Raw genomic sequence first — 22155 nt, forward strand, 5'->3', positions numbered from 1 at the left:
AGTATCTTTGCAGTGCTCTGTTCCCTCCGTCTCCCCAAACATCTGACACCCTAAAAGCCATCCAGCAGCTATGGAGCCTGAGCGACACGTTGATTTGTGTTGTCACCTGACCAAGCCTAAAGACCTCCAGCTCAGTCCCCGACCTTCATCCCACCCCCCAGATGATAAAATTCAGACCTCTCTCCTGAAAGGCAGAGGTTAAACATTCAGGACTGTTTCTGGCCAAGGACTTCTTCCAATTAAAACCCCCACCGTGGGCTGTCTCCCCTCATTTCATTTTTCTAAAGGGGCAGAGGCCTCTTTTACAAAATAATAAAATTCAATGTGTGTGATTTACTTTTCTGATCTCTTTGAGAAATACAGGAATATAAAAGTATGTTCTTAATTCCAGAACACTCTTTTTGCATAAATACCTCATTGGGCAGCTTTCTAAGTGTGATTTTCCTGAGTCTCCCTTCGTTGGATCTGCCGGAAGACGAGTCAGGGAACCTTTAGTGAGGGTACTTCTTCCTATTTTTCTTCTGTTTTTGGAGGCATACACATTATGCATAACCAAAACAATGGCTCAATTGTGTTTAACTTTGTATTTTGATTGTTGAGAAGAAAAAAAGGTATCGACGTGAAAAAAAAAACAGTGCCTGGCATTTTGTGGCTTCTCAACAAATAATAATTACATAAATAAATCTGATTTGTCAATAGCAGGACTGATTACAAGAAGAAAATGTAATATTGATAAATAATATTTGTACATATTTATGGGGTACATGTGATATTTTGATACATGCATAATACATGTAATAATCAAGTCAGGGCATTTGGGATATTCATCACCTTCAACATTTATCATTTCCTTGTGTTGGGGAAATTTGAAATGTTCTTTTCTAGTGATTTTAAAATATACGATATATTGTTGTTAACTGTGTTATTAAAGATTCTAACTTATTCTTTCTATCTAACTGTGTGTTTGTACCTGTTAATCAATCCCTTTTCATCACCCTCCACACCCTTCTCAGCCTCTGGTAATCATCATTCTATTCTCTACCTCCATAAGATGAACTTTATTGGCTGCCACATATGACTGAGAACATGCAGTACTTGTCTTTTTATGCCTGGCTTATTTCACTTAACATGATGACCTTCAGTTACATCCATCTTGCTGCAAATGATAGTATTTCATTTTTTATTATGGCCAAATAGTGTTGCATTATGTATATATACCACATTTTCTTTATCCAGTCATCCACTGATGGACACTTAAGTTGCTATTGTGAATATGGCTGCAATAAACATGGAAGTGCAGGTATCCCTGTGATATACTCATTTCCTTTCCTTTGGATAAACACTCAGTCATGGGATTGCTGAATCATATGGTAGTTCTATTTTCAGTTTTTAGGCCGGGTGTGGTGGCTCACGCCTATAATCCCAGCATTTTGGGAGGTTAAGGTGGGTGGATCACTTGAGGTCACGAGTTCAAGACCAGCCTGGCCAATATGGTGAAACTCCATCTCTACTAAAAATACAAAAAAGAAAACATTGGCCAGGTGCAGTGGCTCACATAGTCCCAGCACTTTGGGAGGCTGAGGTGGGTGGATCACTTAAGGTCAGGAGTTTAAGATCAGCCTGACCAACGTGGCAAAACCCTGTCTTTACTAAAAATACAAAAATTAGCCGGGCATGGTGGCACATGCCTGTAATCCCAGCTACTCGGGAGGCTGAGGCAGGAGAATTGCTTGAACCTGGGAGGCGGAGGTTGCAGTGAGCCCGGATTGTGCCACTGCACTCCAGCCTGGGTGACAGAGTGAGACTCTGTCTCAAAATAATAATAATGATAATAAACAAACAAAAAACAGAACAAAAAAAACTATCTGGGCATAGTGGCATGCACCTGTAATCACAGCTACTCAGGAGGCTGAGGCAGGAGAATTGCTTGAACCTGGGAGGGGGAGGCTGCAGAGAGCCAAGATCATGCCACGGCACTCCAGCCTGGGAGATAGAGCGAGACTCCGTCTCAAAAGAAAAAAAAAGGCTGGGTGTGATGGCTTACGCCTGTAATCCCAGCACTTTGGGAGGCCGAGGTAGGCGGATTGCCTGAGGTCAAGAGTTTGAGACCAGCCTGGCCAACATGGTGAAACCCCATCTCTACTAAAAATACAAAAATTAGCCGGGCGTGGTGGCACACACCTGTAATCCCAGCTACTCAGGAGGCTGAGGCAGGAGAATTGCTTGAGCCCGGGAGGCGGAGGTTGCAGTGAGCTGAGATCATGCCACTGTACTCCATCCTGGCCAAGAGAGTGAGACTCTGTCTCCAAAAAAAAAAAAAAAAAGAAAAGAAAGAAAAAAAATAGTTTTGCTGTATATAGTACCCTGGGCTGATCAGCATAAAAAAATACACGTTCACAACCATAAAAAATGGATGGGAGGTGGGGAAGAAACATAGGTGTGGGTTTTAATAAGTTAGGTACAAGCGCCAGGAGAATAAAAATAGGATGTATAATATTCAAAGTGACTGGCCGGTGCAGTGGCTCACGCCTGTAATCCCAGCACTTTGGGAGGCCAAGTCAGGTGGATCACCTGAGGTTGGGAGTTTGAGGCCAGCCTGACCAACATGCAGAAACGCCGTCTCTACTAAAAATGCAAAACTAGCCAGGCATGGTGGTGCATGCCTGTAATCCCAGCTACTTGGAAGGCTGAGACAGGAGAATCACTTGAACCTGGGAGGCGGAGGTTGCAGTGAGCCAAGATCGCGCCGTTGCACTCCGGCCTGGGCAACAAGAGCAAAACTCCATCTCAGAAAAAAAAAAAAAGAAAAAAGAAAAGAAGTGATTATTCCATGGAAACTGACAGAAGAGGAATAGAAGAAACAGAAAGTATGGAAAAGAGAAAACACAACCCTGTCTCAAAAAAAGAAAAGAAAACACAAAATAAGACCTATAATATAATTTATCACGATAAATGTAAATGGGTCAAACTTATCTATCAAAAGGCTAAGAATCTCCATTTGGATTAAAAACTAGTAAGTAGGGCCAGACACGGTGGCTCACGCCTGTAACCCCAGCACTTTGGGAGGCCGAGGAGGGTGGATCACAAGATCAAGGGATCAAGACCATCCTGGCCAACATAGTGAAACCCTGTCTCTACTAAAAATACAAAAATTAGCCAGGCATGGTGGTGGGCGCCTGTAGTCCCAGCTACTCAGGAAGCTGAGGCAGGAGAATCACTTGAACCCGGGAGGTGGAGGTTGCAGTGAGCTGAGATGGTGCCACTGCACTCCAGCCTGGTGACAGAGCGAGACTCTGTCTCAAAAAAAAAAACAACAAAAAAACTAATAAGTAAAAAAAACAAAATGCAGCAATATTTTTTTTCAAAACATACATTGGAATTCAAGCAAAACAAAAATATTAAAATCCAAGTTATTACAAAATATAAACCAGGCTAATATGAACAAAAAATAGCCAGATAACACTGTTATTATTAATAAAATTAAATTTGGTTGGGTGCAGTGGCTCACAACTGTAATCCCAGCACTTTGAGAGGCTGAGGTGGGAGGATCACAAGGTCAGGAGTTTGAGACCAGCCTGGCCAACATAGTGAAATCCCATCTCTACTAAAAATACAAAAATTAGCTGGGCGTGGTGGTGGGTGCCTGTAGTCCCAGCTACTTGGGAGGCTGAGGCAGGAGAATTGCTTGAACCTGGGAGGCAGAGGTTGCAGTGAGCCGAGATTGCACCACTGCACTCCAGCCTAGGCAACAGAGCGAGACTCCAACTCAAAAAAAAAAAAAAAAAAATTAAACTCAAGATTAAAAAAACATTATAATGGACAAAAAATGGACATTATTTTGTAAAATTTGAGAAGAGGTATGACCTATTGTATTTGACCTTATTTTTACTTTTTCTATTGTTCCTTCCTTGCTTCCTGATACTCCATGATACTTTCATTTATTATATTCTTTTTGTTTAGAGAATTTCCTTTAACCATTCCTTAAGGCTAAATCTGATAGCGACAAATTCTTGTAGTTTACATACATTTGAGAATGACTGGATTTCCTCTTCATTCCTGAAGGATAATTTCACTGGATACAATTCACAGTTTGCAGTTCCTTTTCTTTTTTTCTTCAAGTTGACAGCACTTAAAGAATGTGTAATTTGTTTCTGGACTTCATGATTTCAAACATGAAACCTGGTGTCATCAAATTGGTGTTCCCCTGGATGTAATGGAAACATTTCTGTCTGCTGCTGTTAATAGTTGTTTTATCTTTAGTTTGCAGCATTTTAATTATGATGTGTCTTGGTAGGAATTTATTTGACTTTATTTGGGGTTCGTTCAGCTTCTTGAATCTGTAAGTATATGTCTTTCATAATTTGGAACGTAAACCAGATTTGGGAAATTATTTTCTGCTATTTCTTTAAATATTCTCAGTCCTACTCTTTTTTTTCTCTCCTGGGACTCTGATGTTAAGATTCCTGGATCTTGTGTCATTGTCCCAAAGAAAGGTCCAGAGGCTGTGTTCATTTATTTTTAGTCCATTTTCTTTTTGTTGTTCAGATTGGGTAAATTACAGTGATCTCTCCTCAAGTTCCCTGGTTCTATTATTTGTCATCTCCACTCTACTATCAAGCCCATCCAGTGAGTTTTAAATATTTTAGTAATTGTATATTTTTAATTTCATAATTTTATTTTGGTTCTTTTTTTATAACATATTTCTTTGCTAAGATTTTTTATTTTTTCATCAGTTTTAAGAAAATTTGTAATTTCTTACTGAAACTGTTTTTTATGATGGCTGCTTTAAACCCTCATGACAAGATGATTCCAGAATCTGATTCTTCTCACTATAAGCATTAGTTGATTGTCTTTTGTCTTTCAAGTTGTGATATTCCTATTTCTTGGGATGATGGGTAATTTTGGATTGATTTCTGGATATTAAGACACTTTGGGTTCTATTTAAATCTTTCATTTTTTAGAAGATTTATTTAGGTTTAGTATATAGTATACAGGCCTTGGTCTACTTTTTGTGGTGGGCTGTGCTTCCAGTGACTATTTAGTCTTCAGAACCTTTGTGTCACTATTTTGGTCCGCTCTGGGTTATCTACTGATCCCTGCTGGTGTTGCCTGAATGAGTGGAAAGAGGTTGCCCAGTCTGGGCCAAGGTGGGGAAAGGGATTCTTCAGTCCATATGGAAGTAGAGTGCTTCCTGTGTGGAGTCCTCTATCTCTATATGGTGGGATTTCCACCTGCCTGTACTAACCAACCACCTGGTGTCTCTAGGGGTGTGTGTGTGTGTGTGTGTGTGTGAGTGTGTCTGTGTGTTTGGGGTGGGAGAATAGGAATTCCCAGGTCTGATTGGGCTTGTGATTGCTGTGGCAGGTCCCCTGTGATGGTACTGCCCATCCACCTGTTGCTCTAGATGGGAGAGGAGAGTCTCAGGCCTGATGGGATCCCCTCTGGCTGCTTATGGTTAGTGGGGTTTCCAATCAATCCCTCCAGGCTTACCTGGTGTTGTTAGTGGGGCCCTTGTTCCACAGGGGGAGGAATAAGTCTACGTGGGCCATCTTCTATTGCTAGGCTTGGGGTTATAAGATGCCCCACTAACATGATGTTCCTCCAGTCCTGGGGTCCCTGTCTACCCAGTCCAATTTCCTTTTCCTACCTGTCAGAGTTCTTGTTTGTTATTTCTAGTGTTCATAGTAATCAGCAGGAAGGAACGAGGAAAAATAAATCTACAACACCTTGTCTGGACACATTATAAACTTATAAAAGGAATGTGAGATCAAGAAGGTATAACGACTGAAAGAAAAATCAATAACTATAGTAGGAAAATTTTACATAATCCTCTGAAAAACCAATATATCAAGAAGATAAAAGGAAGGAGAGCTTTAGGAGTTTCAATAACAGGATTATGAATCTCAAGATAATAGGTCTACATGCAACTTTACATGCAACAAACAGAGAATATACATTCTTTTCTAGCACGCATGCATTATTCAGGGAAGTTGACCATATGCTAAAATACAGATGATTCTTCAGTGAGATTTAAAATAATTCACATGCATCAATACCACTATATATAGAGAGAAATACAATGTAAGCCACATATGTAATTTTAATTTTTAGTCGCTCTTTTTTTTTTTTTTTTTTTTGAGACGGAGTCTCGCTCTGTCACCCGGGCTGGAGTGCAGTGGCACGATCTTGGCTCACTGCAAGCTCCGCCTCCCAGGTTCTTGACATTCTCCTGCCTCAGCCTCCCGAGTAGCTGGGACTACAGGCACCTGCCACCACGCCTGGCTAATTTTTTCTATTTTTTAGTAGAGACGGGGTTTCACTCTGTTAGCCAGGATGGTCTCGATCTCCTGCCCTCATGATCCGCCCACCTCGGCCTCCCAAAGTGCTGGGATTACAGGCGTGAGCCACCGAGCCCGGCCTAGTTGCTCTATTTTAAAAACTTTTAAAAGAGGTGAAATTAATTACATAAACATATTTGTTTAACCCAACATATCCAATATATTTTATTTTAGCTTGTAATCAATATCAAACTTATCAATAAGATACTTTATGTTGTTTGCACTGTCTTCATAATTTGGAGGTGTTTTTTACACTTACAATGCTTCTCAATTCAGACTAGGCACACTTCAAGTGCTTGGTACACACATGGCTATATTGGCTGTCATTTTGGACAGCACAGATCTATTGCTCTTTGAAGATATGCAATAAAATTAGAAATAAAAAAGAAAAGAGAGCTAAAACTTTTTCTGAATATTAAAAACAAAAATAAAGAAAACCCCACAATACTAAGTAAATTTGGGGTTAAAGAGAAAATAGTGTAAGAAGTTAAAAAATACTTAAACCTGAATCACAAGTTATTCAGAAATGTTAGAGTACGTCTAGAAGAGTATTTAGAAAATATTTATAATTTAAATTCATTTAAGAAAAATTGGAAACAAGTGAGCTAAGAAGTTTATTCAAGGAGCAGGTTAAGCCAAAGGAATACTAAATACAGAAATAATAAATGCTCAAAAATCAAGGAAGTCATGTACACAAAAACCAATAAAAAGACTATTGAAACCAAAAGCTGGGCTGGGCGTGGTGTCTCACACCTGTAATCCCAGCACTTTGGGAGGCTGAAGTGGGTGGATCACCTGAGGTCAGGAGTTCAAGACCAGCCTGACCAACATGGTGAAACCCCATCTCTACTAAAAATACAAAAATTAGCCAGGCATGGTGGCACATGCCTGTAATCCCAGTTACACAGGAGGCTGAAGCAGGAGAATCGCTTGGACCTGGGAGGCAGAGGTTGCAGTGAGCTGAGATCACGCAACTGCACTCCAGCCTGGATGACAGAGCAAGACTCCATCTTCAGAGCGAGACTCCATCTTAAAACAAACAAAGAGAAAAGCTGGTTTAATGAATAGATTAATAAGATGCACAAACTTCAAATAAGAATGATGAATTTAATGATGAATTTAAGAGAGCAGATGAAGTTATACAACTGTAGATTGAATAAACAGAAAGAGAGGCACAACGGACATTATTAAGCACCAATACATTTGAAAGCATAGATGAAGTAGATAAGTTTAGGAAAATATGAAATAAATAAAAAGGTACAAAATGAAATTGGAAACTTCAATAGCTCAATTACCATAAAAGAAATTAAAATATGGGGACACACTCCAAATTCTACCAAACTTTCAATGAACCGATCTTCTCTATCTTATATAAAAGGTGTTCTAAAACAACTCAGAGGAATAAAAAGAGATAAAGCGGCCAGATTTATTTTAGTAATTTAATATAAACTTGGTTCTTAAAATGGATAAAGATAATACAAGGAATAAAAATGAAAATTATAAGCCAATTTTACTTATGGACATAAGTACAAAACCTAAATAAAATATTAGCCAACTGACAACTGAATTTTTCTTTCTTTTTTTTTTTTTGAGACGGAGTCTCTCGGCTCACTGCAGACTCTGCCCCCCAGGTTCATGCCATTCTCCTGCCTCAGCCTCCCGAGTAGCTGGGACTACAGGTGCCCGCCACCTCGACCGGCTAATTTTTTGTATTTTTAGTAGAGACAGGATCTCACCGTGTTAGCCAGGATGGTCTCAATCTCCTGACCTCGTGATCCGCCTGCCTCGGCCTCCCAAAGTGCTGGCATTACAGGCATGAGCCACCGTGCCCGGCCTCTTTTTTTTTTTTTTTGAAACGGAGTCTCATACTGTTGCCCAGGCTGGAGTGCAGTGCCACGATCTCCGCTCACTGCAAGCTCTGCCTCCCAGGTTCATGCCATTCTCCTGCCTCAGCCTCCTGAGTAGCTGGGACTACAGGCGCCTGCCACTATGCCCGGCTAATTTTTTTTTTTTTTTTTTTTTGTATTTTTAGTAGAGATGGGGTTTCACTGTGTTAGCCAGGATGGTGTTGATCTCCTGACCTTGTGATCCACCCGCCTTGGCCTCTCAAAGTGCTGGGATTACATGTGTAAGCCACTGCGCCTGGCCAGCCAACTGAATTTTTTTTTTTTTTGAGACGGAGTCTCACTCTGTCACCCAGGCTGGAGTGCAATGGCATGATCTTGACTCACTGCAACCGCTGCTTCCCGGATTCAAGCAATTCTCCTGCCTCAGCCTTCTGAGTAGCTGGGATTACAGGTGCCAGCCACTATTCCCAGCTAATTTTTCTATTTTTAGTAGAGATGGGTTTTACCACGTTAGTCAGGCTGGTCTTGAACTCCTGACCTCAGGTGATCCACCTGCCTTGGCCTCCCAAAGTGCTGGGATTATAGGCGTGAGCCGCTGCACCCGGCCAGCCAACTGAATTTAACCTATATCATGATCAAGTTGATTTTAACATCAGAAAATCTAGATATGAAATTTGCTACATTAATGGATTCTTAAGGAAAAGTAAAACCAAATAACTAAGTCAATAGAAATCATTGATAACGTTCAATATCTGTTCATAATTAGGTTAAAAATTAATTTCTTAATTTAGATTAAGGAAAGTTTATAACAAAGAAAGAGCTGGAAATAGAGCAAGATGGCTGACTAGAGATGTATGGATCTTGCTCCTGCTCCTCCTATCCAGGAAGGACCAAGGCGATGAATAAACAGGTAAAACAGCTAAAATTTTACTGAAATGTTGAAGGGAAAGCACTGGAGTGCAGTGGGGGAGTGCAGAGGCAGCTGAGGTGATTGGAAATCCAGGAGAGCAGTGCAGAGTTACCCAGCCTCTGCAGCCCCATCTGCTCCACCCAGCTTCAATCAGCCTGGAGACAGGAGGGACTTCCCCTTACAGGAAAAGGGTAAGCAGAACAACTCCACCAGCCCCCATTGCCTTACCCACAGTCCTTACTACAGGAGAATGCCACAGTCCTTGAAAGCCCTGAGCCTAGTTTTGAGAGCTGTCTGAAATTCTTGCTACCACACTGCTCTGGATTAGGAACAGAAAGTGTGTGCTCCCAACCTCCACTCACCCACTGTGAGTCAAGCTGTGGCATCAGCAGCACTGTGCCATCTTGAGACTATAGCCACCTTTGGAGTGCACCATCCTATGGGGTCAGTAGCCACTGCACCTCTGCGGCATCAGGGCTCCATCTTCTTTCTACAAATCTCACAAGGATGGCTAAACTCCATAATCCCACTATGCATAGATTGGGCTTAGGATCAACTGTGATTCTGGTCCTGCGCAACAGAGAAGACGACCCCAACCATCTGCACTTTGAGACAGAGGAACTATGTGGCAATCCCACCCAGGGCAAATATGCTCTTGAGCCAGCCAAACTGCTGACCACCCTCCACAAAGCAGGAGAGGTCCTTGAGCCACCAAGCAGGTGACATGCTGCCCTATCAGCAGAATGTCTATAATCCTGTGCCCACAGCCTGAGAAACAACCCTGTGGTACCCACTCCCATTGTTGACATGCCTCTGTCCTACCCAAAGCCCCCACACCCGTGATCAGGGCCTATGATCCAGCATTGTGGCTCACTTCCTGCAGACATGCCCTTCAGGCTGGCTGACCAGCTGTCCAACCACATCCCAGGCCTGAGAAACAATCCCACAGGGTGCCCCTGGAAGGCACACCCTAAGGCTGATCCAGTAGCTGTACCCCCACATTGCCAGCCTGAAAAAGCCTTTCGGGCCACCCCTGGCCAACCAAGAAGCTATGAGCCCACATCCTGAACCTGAGAAAAACCCTGTGGGCCATGCTTAGCAGACATGCACCCAGGCCAGCTGAGAAGCCATGTGTCCATGTTCAGGGCCTGAGAAACAGCTTCACAGGCTGCCCCAGACAGACACCCCCCCAGGTAAGCTGAGCAGTGTGCCTACATCCCAGGCCTGAGAAACAGTCCCATGGGCCACTCCAGGACACACATCTCCCGGCCAGCCAAGCAGCTTTGTGCCTTTGTTGCAAGCCTAAATAACAGCTCCACAGGCTTCGCCTAGAAGACATGTTCCCAGGACAGCCAAGCAGCTGTGCTCCTGTGTCCAGGGTCTGAGAAACAGTACCACAGGCCATCACTGGCAGGCACCCTCTAGGCTGGCCAAGCAACAATGCATTCGTGTCCCCACCCAGAGTTAGCAGTCCCATAGCCCCAACCCCAGTGAGCCAAACCCCAAGTTGGCTGACCCACCATGTACACAAATGAGCCCCTGACTTGAGAAATAGCCCTGTGCAAAAGCCACACGACCGCCATCACCACCTCTTAGCCTAGGCCACTGAGACATTCACAAATGTCACTAGCATTTTTTTTTTTTTTTTTGAGACCGAGTCTTTCTCTGTCACCTAGGCTAGAGTGCAGTGGCATGATCTCGGCTCACTGCAACCTCTGCCTCCTGGGTTCCAGCGATTCTCCTGCTTCAGCCTCCCAAGTAGCTGGGATTACAGGTGCCTGCCACCGCTCCTGGCTAATTTTTGTATTTTTAATAGAGATGGGGTTTCACCATCTTGGCCAGGCTGCTCTAGAACTTCTGACCTCATGATCCACCTGCCTCAGCCTTCCAAAGGATTGGGATTACAGGAGTGAGCCACCACGCCCGGCCCATCACTAGCATGTATTACTGCTGAAGAAACTTACATAGAGAATACACTACCGCATCCACCTAGAACAAAAGCCAACACACTCCATTGAAGCAACACCCCAAGACCCATATGAATAAATCTTTCCCTACAGAACCTACTCCATGAAATTGGAAGAGGTGATTGTTTCATCATATATGTATAAATCAGTGTAGAGCTGGGTGCGGTGGCTCACGCCTGTAATCCCAGCACTTTGGGAGGCTGAGATGGGCAGATAGCTTGAGTTCATTCAGGAGTTCCAGACCAGCCTGGCCAAAATGGTGAAACCCTGTCTCTACTAAAAATACAAAAATTAGCCTGGCATGGCAGCACATGCCTGTAATCTCAGCTATTCCAGAGGCTGTGGCAGGAGAATCCCTTGAATGCGGGAGGCAGAGGTTGCCATGAGCCAAGATCTCACCACTGCACTCCAGCCGACAGAGCAAGACTCTGTCAAAAAAAAGAAAGAAAAGAAAGAAAAAGAAAGAAAGAAAGAAGGAAAGAAAGAAAGAAAAGAAAGAAAGAAAGAAAGAAAGGAAGGAAGGAAGAAAGAAAAATGTAGAAACACATGAAACATGAAAAAGCAAGGAGCACAACACCTCCGGAAGAACACAATAATTTCCAGTAACAGATGCCAATCATAAGAAAAAATACAAAGTTCCGGCTGGGTGCGGTGGCTCACGCCTGTAATCCTGGCACTTTGGGAGGCTGAGGCGGGCAGATCATGAGGTCAGGAGATCAAGACCATCCTGGCTAACACGGTGAAATGCTGTCTCTACTAAAAATACAAAAAAAAAAAAAAAAAAAAAAAAAAAAAATTAGCTGGGTGTGGTGGTGGGCGCCTGTAGTCCCAGCTACTCAGGAAGCTGAGGCAGGAGAATGGCGTGAACCCGGGAGGCAGAGCTTGCAGTGAGCCTAGATGATCGCGCCACTGCACTCCAGCCTGGGCGACAGAACGAGACTCTGTCTCAAAAAAAAAGAAAAAAAGAAAATATACAAAGTTCCAGAAAAAGAATTTAAAATAATAATCTTAAGGAAACAGTGGAATTCAAGAGCATACAGTTACACAATTCAATGAAATCAAGAAAATTCATAATTTGAATGAGGAATTTACAGAGATATAAAAAAGAACCGCACAGAAAACTTAGAACTGAAGAATCCAATGAATTAAATGAAAAGTACAATCAAGACTCTAACAACAGACTAGATCAAGCATAAGAAACAATTTTTGGGCGAGGCGTGGTGGCTGACGCCTGTAATCCCAGCACTTTTGGAGGCCAAGGTGAGTGGATCACCTGAGGTCAGGAGTTCGAGGTCAGCCTAGCCAATATGGTGAAACCCTGGTCTCTACTAAAATTATAAAAAAAATTAGTTGGGCATGGTGGCGGGCGCCTGTAATCCCAGCTACTTGGGAGTCTGAGGAGGAGAATCGCTTGAACCCGGGAGGCGGAGGTTGCAGTGAGCCGAGATCGCGCCACTGCACTCCAGTCTGACGACAGAGCGAGACTCTGTCTCAAAGAAAAAAAAATTTCCGCTCTATAACTTCACTTTTAACATTGTTTAGTTTTTTTGTTTTGTTTTTGTTTTGAGAGAGAATCTCGCTCTGTCGCCCGGGCCGCTCCGGACTACATTTCCCAGGAGCCTCGGCGCGCACTTCCGTTTCCGGCCCCTTTCTCTGGAGTAGCTCCGCGCCTGGCGACTCTGTGTCCTCCCTGTCCCCCAGAGCAGACACCCTCTCTGCGTCTGGACCGGGGAGGAGCAGACGCTGGACAGGGTGTGTGTGTTCAGCAGTGGATTGTCAGACTTGGGGTCCCGGTTGCTCCCTTTTGGGTCTCTCCCCGGCCCCCTGATCTGACTGTAATTCCTTCTGCTGGAGCTAGGGTTCGGCCACCTTGACGCGCCCCCTCTGCCCCTGGAGCGTGTCTTTGGGTTTTGTGTGTGTGGGAGTGGGGTGTATGTGTGTTTCTTATCCGAGACACCTCCGGGTCATTTGCTTGGAAACCGGCTGAGGGCCCGTATACCCTGGAGCATTTGGTTGGAAAGTGAGGCAGGTAGCGCCCAAGGCTCCTGTACCAGGGCCAGGTTAGGCACCAACGCGTCCCTTATGTCTCTGCAGCCTGCAGTGTGGTGGAACCGTTTTATAGACTGACAGTGTGAACGTAGGAGGGGATGGATATCAGAGATCTGTTTATCCACATTTTCAGAGAGTGGTATTGCTCTGATGTGAGTGTAGGCAGGTTACTCTCTGTGTCTCGTGTTCTTTACCTGTAATTTGAGGTTTGTTGTACCTACTATTAAGTGGTGGTTGTGAGGATTAAATGGAATTTTGACATGCAACAGTTGACACAGGGCCAGACACCAAGTAAGGGATCAATCAGTTGTTGCTTTTATTAATAGTAGGCATCCATCTGCCCATTTGCACGTAAGAAGGAAACACCCAAGAATGAAAAGTAGCTTGTTGTAGGTCACCCAGCCAACTAGCACATAGTGGAAATTAGAATCCAGGCACTCCCAGCAGGGCACTTTCCACCACCCTGCACTTTTGTATTCATCAGGCACAGTATCCTTACTGTTGTCTGTAACTGTCTATGTTCCCAGTGTCTGACTCTGCAGGGCCCTGGTGGTATAAAGGTACTGAGACTTGCCTGTGTTTAGGGCTTCCTGAAGATTAAATGGCTGCTGAAGTTCTTGAGTTTAGCTTTAGCTCAAAAGATACTGCGTCAGACTCTGCGTTCTGAGTAGAGTCTCAGAGAATGAAAAAATAAATACAATGAAAAAGGGGAAAACTTCAATCCAGAATCTCTTGCCACAGTTTCTGGCAGAATGCTGGCAATTCCCAGGAAGATATGTGGAGAACGGAAAGGTTGCTACACCCAAATAGTGGCGCAAAGGCTATGATTATGGAGGATTGGACCTGCAAACTCCAGAACAGAGGTAAGAAATAGAAATAAAGGGTCCTGCCATTAGCCGAGAATCTGCAGTATGCACACACAACCTCATTTTAGTTTTTCTTTACAGCAACCTTGTAAAATGTGTGTGGGCAGCACAGAGACCTTGGGCAAGTTAACAGTTTCCTCATCTGTGAATACTGATTTATGGAAAGCACCTGGTGCATGGTGAGTGTGCGAAGAATGGTGGTGATTTTACTAATATTCCCTTTTAATTTGAAACTCTGAAAAAAGAAGATACCTTGCTTCCGTACTCTTTCCATTATACCACCTGCCTTTCTGAAGGATAAGGGGGGATAAGTCAGACTCCTTGGAAGAGAAGAAAGAAATAGGTATGGAGAGGCTGATGATTTGATTTGGCATTATAGCACATGGGCGAGCCCTAGTCCCTTGAACCTCTATGAGCTCAGGGCTAGAGCTGGGGCCTGCGTCCCCGGGGTCCATGGCCCTGCTGCTCATTTCTGGCAGAATTAGAGACTGTTCCTTGGCTCTTTTTCAGTTTTCTCTTAAAAAGTGCTTTCTCTTAAGGAGATACAAAGGGATCCCCCAAATTAGAAGGGACTTCCATAGTCTATCTCTAGTCTGTTTGACTTTCCTATAATATCCTGCCCTCAGGCCCTCTGATTTCTGGAAGTCCTGGAATTTAGGAGTTCCTAACTCTACCTTAGCCCCGACTGATTGTCAGTGTCCAGTACAGGGAGGGGACAGGCATCTTGTGGGGAAGTTGGGATTTGGGAGTATGACCAAACATATTGATCATACCTTTTTTTCCTCGTAAAACAAAGTATAGAAAGAAAGCGCCATAAAGTCTTGGTTAATGTTGATATGCAGAAAATATTGAGAATAATAATTAACTGATGATTAAATGACCTTTCCTGAGTGCTTATTCTGTACCAGGTACTGGTTTGGGCTGTTTATGTGCATTAACGCACATTGTAGCAACGTAGGTACCATTATTATTCTCTTTTGTAAAATTAGGAAACTGAAGCCCAGAAGAAACTTGGCTATGGTTACACAGTGCCAGGATGTAAAGGCAGTAGGCAGGCAGACTCCAGAGCCAGAGTTCCAATGACAAAGGATTACAGGAGGCATGAATTCTACAAAATTGTGAAACCCTGTACTTGGTAATAACTGAGGCCTAAAAGAACTACTTCTTCCCCCAAACAAATCCACAAGGAGGTTTAAGTACTGCTTTTTGGAGATGGGTGGAGAGAGGATTGAAGAAATAATAAACTGTAAAATATTAGGAAAATATAGAATGATATGTAGAATAAGATAAATAGCATGTAACCCTACTACCTAGAGATAAGCGCAAAGAAATGCTCAAAGGTAATAGGATCAGCAGTTCTCTCCCTACAGGCAAAAAAATCAAAATGGAGAAGTAAATTATGAGCAGAAGGTTGCTTGTTGGGCATAGAATCAGACCAAGGGAATTTGGGGCTCATTCATTAATTCATTCACAATACTTAGGGACTGCTGTCTGCCAAGTACACCGTGCTCGGTGCTTAGGATGCAGTGGTGAATGATACGACACATACAATTTAGTGGAGCGTGTGTGGTGTTAACAGGCCTGAGATGGCCACAGACTCACCGTGGGCCTGGAATACTCATGATGGGGTGGCTAAAGGTGTCTGTGACCATGACTGCTGGGGTGGGCACTGCTGTCTTTTGCTGCTGTGACTCCCTTTTTCTTGTTCTACAAAATTGGTCACTTTCTCCATTTGCGAATAAAGGAGTTGAGCCTGGAGGTCTTTAAGCACCTCTCCAACTGTAACACTGCACTTCTTGTTTGGTTTTAGGGTTTTTTGGTCCCAGGGAACCTCGTTTTCAGAGCAGTGGCTCACGCAGATCCTGAGCCCAGTTAATGGTCATACCTTTCCCTAAGTTTATGTTCATTCTATCCTCTGAGATTATCTTTGAAGTCTCATTACATAGATGTCTGTAAAATCCTTCAAGCTATGGACAGCCAAGGTCAGAGGCACATTTTCTCATAAGTGGCTGTTTCTAAATTCATAGGTTTGAGATACATAAAGATAAACCAGGTTCCTTTATGTCAATTTCCTTCCAGTTCTGCCCTCTGAGGACCCTGCCCTTTCCCAAAAGGGGTATCTTAAGAAGGAAAATATGGCTGCTCTTTGCCGGACAGCAGAGTCCCAGGTGAGCTGGGGATTTTCCTGTCTTCTCGGAAATTTTATTTTAATTGAGTTGGGGATTTTCTTCTCTTCTCAGAAATCTTATTTTAATTCCTGAAGCAAATTTTTTTCTCTTAGCATGAAGCTCGTCAACCACATTAGCCACAGCAGTTTGAAAGGAAAGGATCAAGCAGGTGGGATGGACTGCCAACGAGATGGTGTTTGAGTGTTCCTCAGTTGTATGGCAGTAGCAGTGAAGGTCAGGAGGCTTGGTAGCCTCGCCCATCAGTTGGCAGTGTAGAGAAAGGATGGTGGGGGCAGGATGGGAATGAGGCCTCTTTAGCAGATAATTGAGGAGCGTGACTCCTAGAACATGGTTGGGTAAGAATCAAGCTTCTTTTTGTTCACTTGAGACATTTGGCGTAGATATGCAAAGGCACGTGAGGCATTTCTTGCTTGCATCTGCTTAGAATATTTTCGGGAGAAAAGATGTACACAAATCTGTGTGGCACAAACCAGCAGATTTAGTATTATTAAATAGGGCCTTATTATTAAGGGCCCTTATTATTAAGGGCCTACTCAATAATAAAGTGTCTTAGGGAAAATGCTGTATGGACTTGGAGGAGCAGGAGCAAATGTGTCTGGCTGGGAGAGATTTAGGAAGGTTTTATTCATTCAGCTAGCATTTTAAAGTCCTTTTAAGCAGCTCCTAGGCTAATGAAAGTAGTGAGATTTGATGTGGGTCCTGAAGCCTGAGTAAATTCTTGAAAGATTTATAGAAAGTTAGTGACATAAATTACTTAGAATCGAAGCAAGATACTGATTCCTCTGGCATAGGAAAAAAGTCAGTACATTGAAATCACGGAGGTGTTGTTCCACAAAAACTTAAAGGCTTCTTATACTCAAAGTTCTTTCCTAGATATAATTCTCAAGCTTGGCTTATTTCTTTTTTTTTTTTTTCTTTTTTCTTTTTTTTTTTTTTTGAGACAGAGTCTCGCTGTCTCGCCCAGGCTGGAGTGCAGTGGCGCCATCTCGGCTCACTGCAAGCTCCGCCTCCCAGGTTCACGCCATTCTCCTGCCTCCCGAGTAGCTGGGACTACAGGTGCCCACCACCACGCCCGGCTAATTTTTTGTATTTTTAGTAGAGACAGGGTTTCACCGTGTTAGCCAGGATGGTCTCGATCTCCTGACCTTGTGATCTGCCCGCCTCGGCCTCCCACAGTGCTGGGATTACAGGTGTGAGCCACCGCGCCCGGCCAGCTTGGCCTATTTCTTAGTTTCTTACTTACCATGTGTCTCTCTCAACTTAACTGAAGATAACCTTAAGGCCGGCTGAACAATAGGCTTGGGTGGGAAGGCCACATCCTTAATCTGACGTTTTTTTTACAGGGCTAAATCACTTTGTTTAGTTAACAGGTGTAGTGGGCCTTTATTCCTCAAAACTCTTGTTAGACTTACTTCCCACTGTATGAGATCTAGAAACAGTTTGCTTTTCCAACCACGTGAGGCCTCAGATTTCTGCACTCTATTCTCTTTTGTTTTGGCTTGAAAATTGACACATTGTTTCCTGAACTTAACTCATTCTTTGTTCGCCAGACATATCCAGGAGCATTCTACACAAAGAGCATTCCGGCGCTTTCCAACCTGTTCTAGAGCCACAGGCCCAGTGAGCATTTGCCCTGCCCTCATAGTTGCTAATTAGTTTGCCAGTGTATATTAAGAGTCTGCATCTTTTGGCTGGATGTGGTGGCTCATGCCTGTAATCCCAGCACTTTGGGAGGCCGAGGTGGGCGGATCACCTGAGGTCAGGAGTTCGTGACCAGCCTGGACAACATGGTGAGATCCCGTTTCTACTAAAAACACAAAAAAAAGTAGCTGGGCGTGGTGGCTCACACCTGTAGTCCCAGCTACTCAAGAGGCTGAGGCAGGAGAATTGCTTAAACATGGGAGATGGAGGTTGCGGTAAGCCGAGATCATCGTGGCCACTGCCCTCCAGCAACAGAGTGAGACTCCATCTCAAAAAAAAAAAAAAAAAAGGAGAGTCTGCATTTCTCCAGTCGTAAATATTCTTTTCTTTGAAGCTTGCCACCTGACTGTCAATCCAATGCCACCTGTGTATTTGAACTTTTTATTATGATATCTCCCACTTGAAGGTGCTGATTTCTGAATTAGTTTGGGTTGGCTTACTAATAAGTGTTGTAACCAATAGACCCAAAATATATATGGCCTTAATACAATAGAAGTGTATTGTTTGCTGTCATAGCCATGTGACTGGGTATATAGATTGATAGGATGGCCATTCAGGGACCTGAGCTATCTGAAGCTCTAGCCTCTTTACCACATGGCTTCCAAACTCACTCTGGGGCTCATGGCCCTACCAGCCAATCAGAAGGGGAAAACAGCATGGAGGAATATACGTGAGTCAGGCCTGGAAAGGGCGCACATCACTCCTGCTTGCATTCCATTGGTTAGGATCTCATGGCCAGGTCTAACTACAGGAGGTTGGGAAATGTTTGTATACCTAGAAAGGAGAGGAGGAGGTATATTTTCATGGACAGTTAGCAGCTCGTAGCACTGTTCTCAAACATTTAGGTTATTTAGAATGATTTTTCTGTTTTTCTATTGTAAGGTATAAATAGATATGATTCTTTGTTTATAACTCTCCATATTTCTGATAGTTTTCTTTTTTTTTTTTTTTGAGACAGTCTCGTTCTGTTGCCCAGGCTGGAGTGCAGTGGCATGATCTTGGCTCACTGCAAGCTTTGCCTCCCGGGTTCATGCCATTCTCCTGCTTCAGCCTCCCGAGTAGCTGGGACTACAGGCACCCGCCACCATGCCTGGATAATTTTTTTTGTATTTATAGTAGAGATGGGGTTTCACCGTGTTAGCCAGGATGGTCTCGATCTCCTGACCTCGTGATCTGCCCGCCTCGGCCTCCCAAAGTGCTGGGATTACAGGCGTGAGCCACTGCACCCAGCCGATAGTTTTCTTATAATTGAGTTCTATATATAAAATTACTGTAAAACAAAACTATCAAATTATGTCAAAGGGGTATATGCATTTTAAGATTTTAAGATTCTTTAATATACGAGTCAATAAAATCTTTTCTTTGACACTGTGAACATAGTTTAATCTATTTCCTCTCCATCCCATCAGTCTCCCCTAAGTATGCCTCATTTAACTTTTTCTTCAGAACCCCATGCAGGTGTTTCAGGGCTTTATGTCATTCAGGGATGTGGCTGTGAACTTCACTAGGAAGAATGGAGAGAACTGGACCTTGCTCAGAGTCTTGTACAGGGATGTAATGCTGGAGAACTATAGGAACCTGGTCTCCTTGGGTGAGCTTGGGTCCTTCCACCCCAGATTGACCTTTCAGGATACCTTTGCCTTCTAAAGATTCCCTTGCTTCTATTAGGGGATGATAACAAATGAGGCTTTGGTTATTTTCCCCCACAGAATCCAGATCAGATCCTTAAACTGTTTCTCACCCTACTTGGGTAGAAATTATTTAATTGCTTTTGACAATTAGTTATTTCATTTTCTCCTCTCTAAAATGCAACAGAGTGGGACTGAGAATAGAGTGGTCCTTTCTCTTTTGAACTTAAAATTACATTCTGTTTGTATCTCTTGAGTAGGATTTCCATTTTCCAAACCTGGTATCATCTCCTAGTTGGAAGAAGTGGTAAGCCCACGAACGCAAATGCAGGAGGGAGAGGTGCCAAGAAGCAGCTGTACACGTAAGTGAGAACAAGGCGGATTGCATCTTTAGAAATAAGAGTTAGGGGTTCTTCCCAAATCCTCCGGGCCTGTAGAAAATGTTGAATCCCCCTGCAGTCTCATCTTCACTTGACCACATCAGAATCCTAATAGCTTACCTCTTTATTTCTTCCCAGACTCAAGGAAGACATACTTCCTCCTTAAAGTTATAAGCCCAACACATGATCCAGAGATCAGCTTTGTGCCTCATCCTGAGGCATTTTATGAGGCTATTCCCATTTCCTCTTTAGTAGCTGGAATCACTTCTTCATTTACTCTGTCCTTATCCTACCTAGTTTTCTGCTATATAAGAAATATGAAGAGAAGGAAAGAATTTGAATAATTTTAAGGATATAAAATTGACATAATTTGTTGTGTAGATTTGAGAGGTGAGGGAGTAACAAAGAAAATTCTCAGGTTTCGGCCAGGTGCGGTGGCTCACGCCTATAATCCCAGCACTTTGGGAGGCCGAGGCGGGCGGATCACGAGGTCAGGAAGATGGAGACCATCCTGGCTAACATGGTGAAACCCCATCTGTACTAAAAATACAAAAAATTAGCCGGGCGTGGTGGCGGGCACCTGTAGTCCCAGCTACTTGGGAGGTTGAGGCAGGAGAATGGCGTGAACCCCAGGAGGTGGAGCTTGCAGCGAGCCGAGATCATGCCATTGCACTCCAGCCTGGGTGACAGAGCGAGACTCCGTCTCAAGAAAAAAAAAAAAAAAAAGAAAAAATTCTCAGGTTTCTGGTCTGGATGTGTAGGTGAATGGAAGTTCTCTTCCCTGAGATGGAAAACACAGGAGAAGTAGCAAATTTAGGGAGTGGAAGATGAGTTCAGTTTATCTTAAGTTGTTTGAAGTGTCTATAATAAGTCTAAACCAGTGGTTCTTAACGAGGGGCAAGTTTGCCCCCCAGGGGACATTTGGCAATGTCTGAAGTGTGCTATGGGCATCTCGTGAGTAGAGTCCAGGGATGCTGCTAAACATCCTACAATGCACAGGACAGGGCCCCACACAAAGACTTGTCTGTCTAAAACGTCAATAGTGCTGCAGTTGAGAAAACCTGCTCTAAGTGGTAATGTCTGGAGGCTAGATGAATATAAGGACGACATGCCAAATGTATCTTAGTAAAGGAAAGAGATCTTAACTGGTGGTACAGATTTGGGTGTTGCCTGAGAATGGATGAAATTGAAGCCATGGGAGTGGATAATATCACCCAAAGAGCACAAAAAGAGTTACAAGAGAGCCTAGAACTCTAACGAACACAAACATTCAAGTATCTGTAAAAAAAATGTATATATATATGTATAGTATATAATATATATATTTTATATTATATATGCAAATATATATGTATATACACATGTATATATACGTATGTGTATATACACATATGTATGTATATATACACAGGGCTTCTCTCCAGTGTGGATCCTCTGATGTTGGGTAACATGGGCGCTTTTACTGAAGGCTTTCCCACACTCCTGACAATCAAATGGTTTCTTTCCAGTATGAACCCTCTGATGCTGGGTAAGAGATGAACTCTGGCTGAAGGCTTTCCCACAGTCTTTACAGGTGTAGGGTTTCTCTCCAGTGTAGACTTTTGTATGTTTTGTAAGAGTTGAGCTCTGACTGAAGGCTTCACCACATTCTTTACACTTGTAGGGTTTTTCTCCGGTATGAGTTCTGTCACATAAATGTGACAGAGCTTTCGTGTAGTTCAGCCCTCATTAGACACCAGAGACTTCACAGTGGAGAATCTCCCTGAATGTCTGGACAAATCCACTCAGACTCTTCATTTTGTTAAATACCAAAGAATTATACTTTTATAGGTTGTTACAGTGGCGATGCTTTATTATATTTTAAGAGATGAAAATCCCTCCTCTCCTACCCCGGTTATTTTCTCTTGCAAAGCTATCAGAATATCACAAATCCAAGTGAAGAAACACTGAACTGAAATCTGGACTAGCCTAATAGACTCTAAAGCTCAATTTTTATATGTATATGTGTGTATTTTTATCTGTACCTGAAATGACTGCTGTCACCATGCAGTGATTTTACCCCCCTTCACTGGCCTCAGGAATAAGCCAAGAAATTCTAGTTGTGCAGAACTGAGCTTGTTGCCCCTTCTTGTACTGATGGAAATAGTGCCATGTCCAAACAAAATAAAGAAGCTCATAGCTAATTACATATCCTAATACCACCTTCCTATAAAACTTTGCCTTAATCTGTAGTCATTCCTGCCCCCAGCTCATACCCTCCTGTGGGCAGCTTTTGTTTGC

At 43.2% G+C, this 22155-nt stretch overlaps 1 protein-coding gene across 10 annotated transcripts in view; it reads left to right on the top strand.

Moving 5' to 3' along the window:
- Window positions 1–12698: 12698 nt before the first annotated feature.
- The window catches only part of TRIM16 (tripartite motif containing 16), a 55102-nt gene continuing 45645 nt past the window's right edge, over window positions 12699–22155 (top strand). The window contains exons 1-7 of one of the 10 annotated variants that reach the window (XM_063798985.1): window positions 12705–12814; window positions 13853–13974; window positions 14059–14156; window positions 16057–16145; window positions 17717–17786; window positions 19314–19458; window positions 19756–19857. Coding sequence is in view for 4 of the 10 variants with exons in the window: in XM_024350466.2 (XP_024206234.2) it covers window positions 13887–13974; window positions 16057–16145 (177 nt within the window). In the remaining 6 variants the exon portion in view is untranslated. Of the gene's footprint in view, window positions 12815–12899; window positions 13975–14058; window positions 14157–16056; window positions 16146–17716; window positions 17787–19313; window positions 19459–19755; window positions 19858–22155 lie in introns of those variants that run through there. The other 9 variants (XM_063798986.1, XM_063798987.1, XM_063798981.1 and 6 more) reach the window with 9 other exon arrangements.

This window comes from Pan troglodytes, chromosome 19 (assembly GCF_028858775.2).
Source record: "Pan troglodytes isolate AG18354 chromosome 19, NHGRI_mPanTro3-v2.0_pri, whole genome shotgun sequence".
Taxonomy (NCBI): domain Eukaryota; kingdom Metazoa; phylum Chordata; class Mammalia; order Primates; family Hominidae; genus Pan; species Pan troglodytes.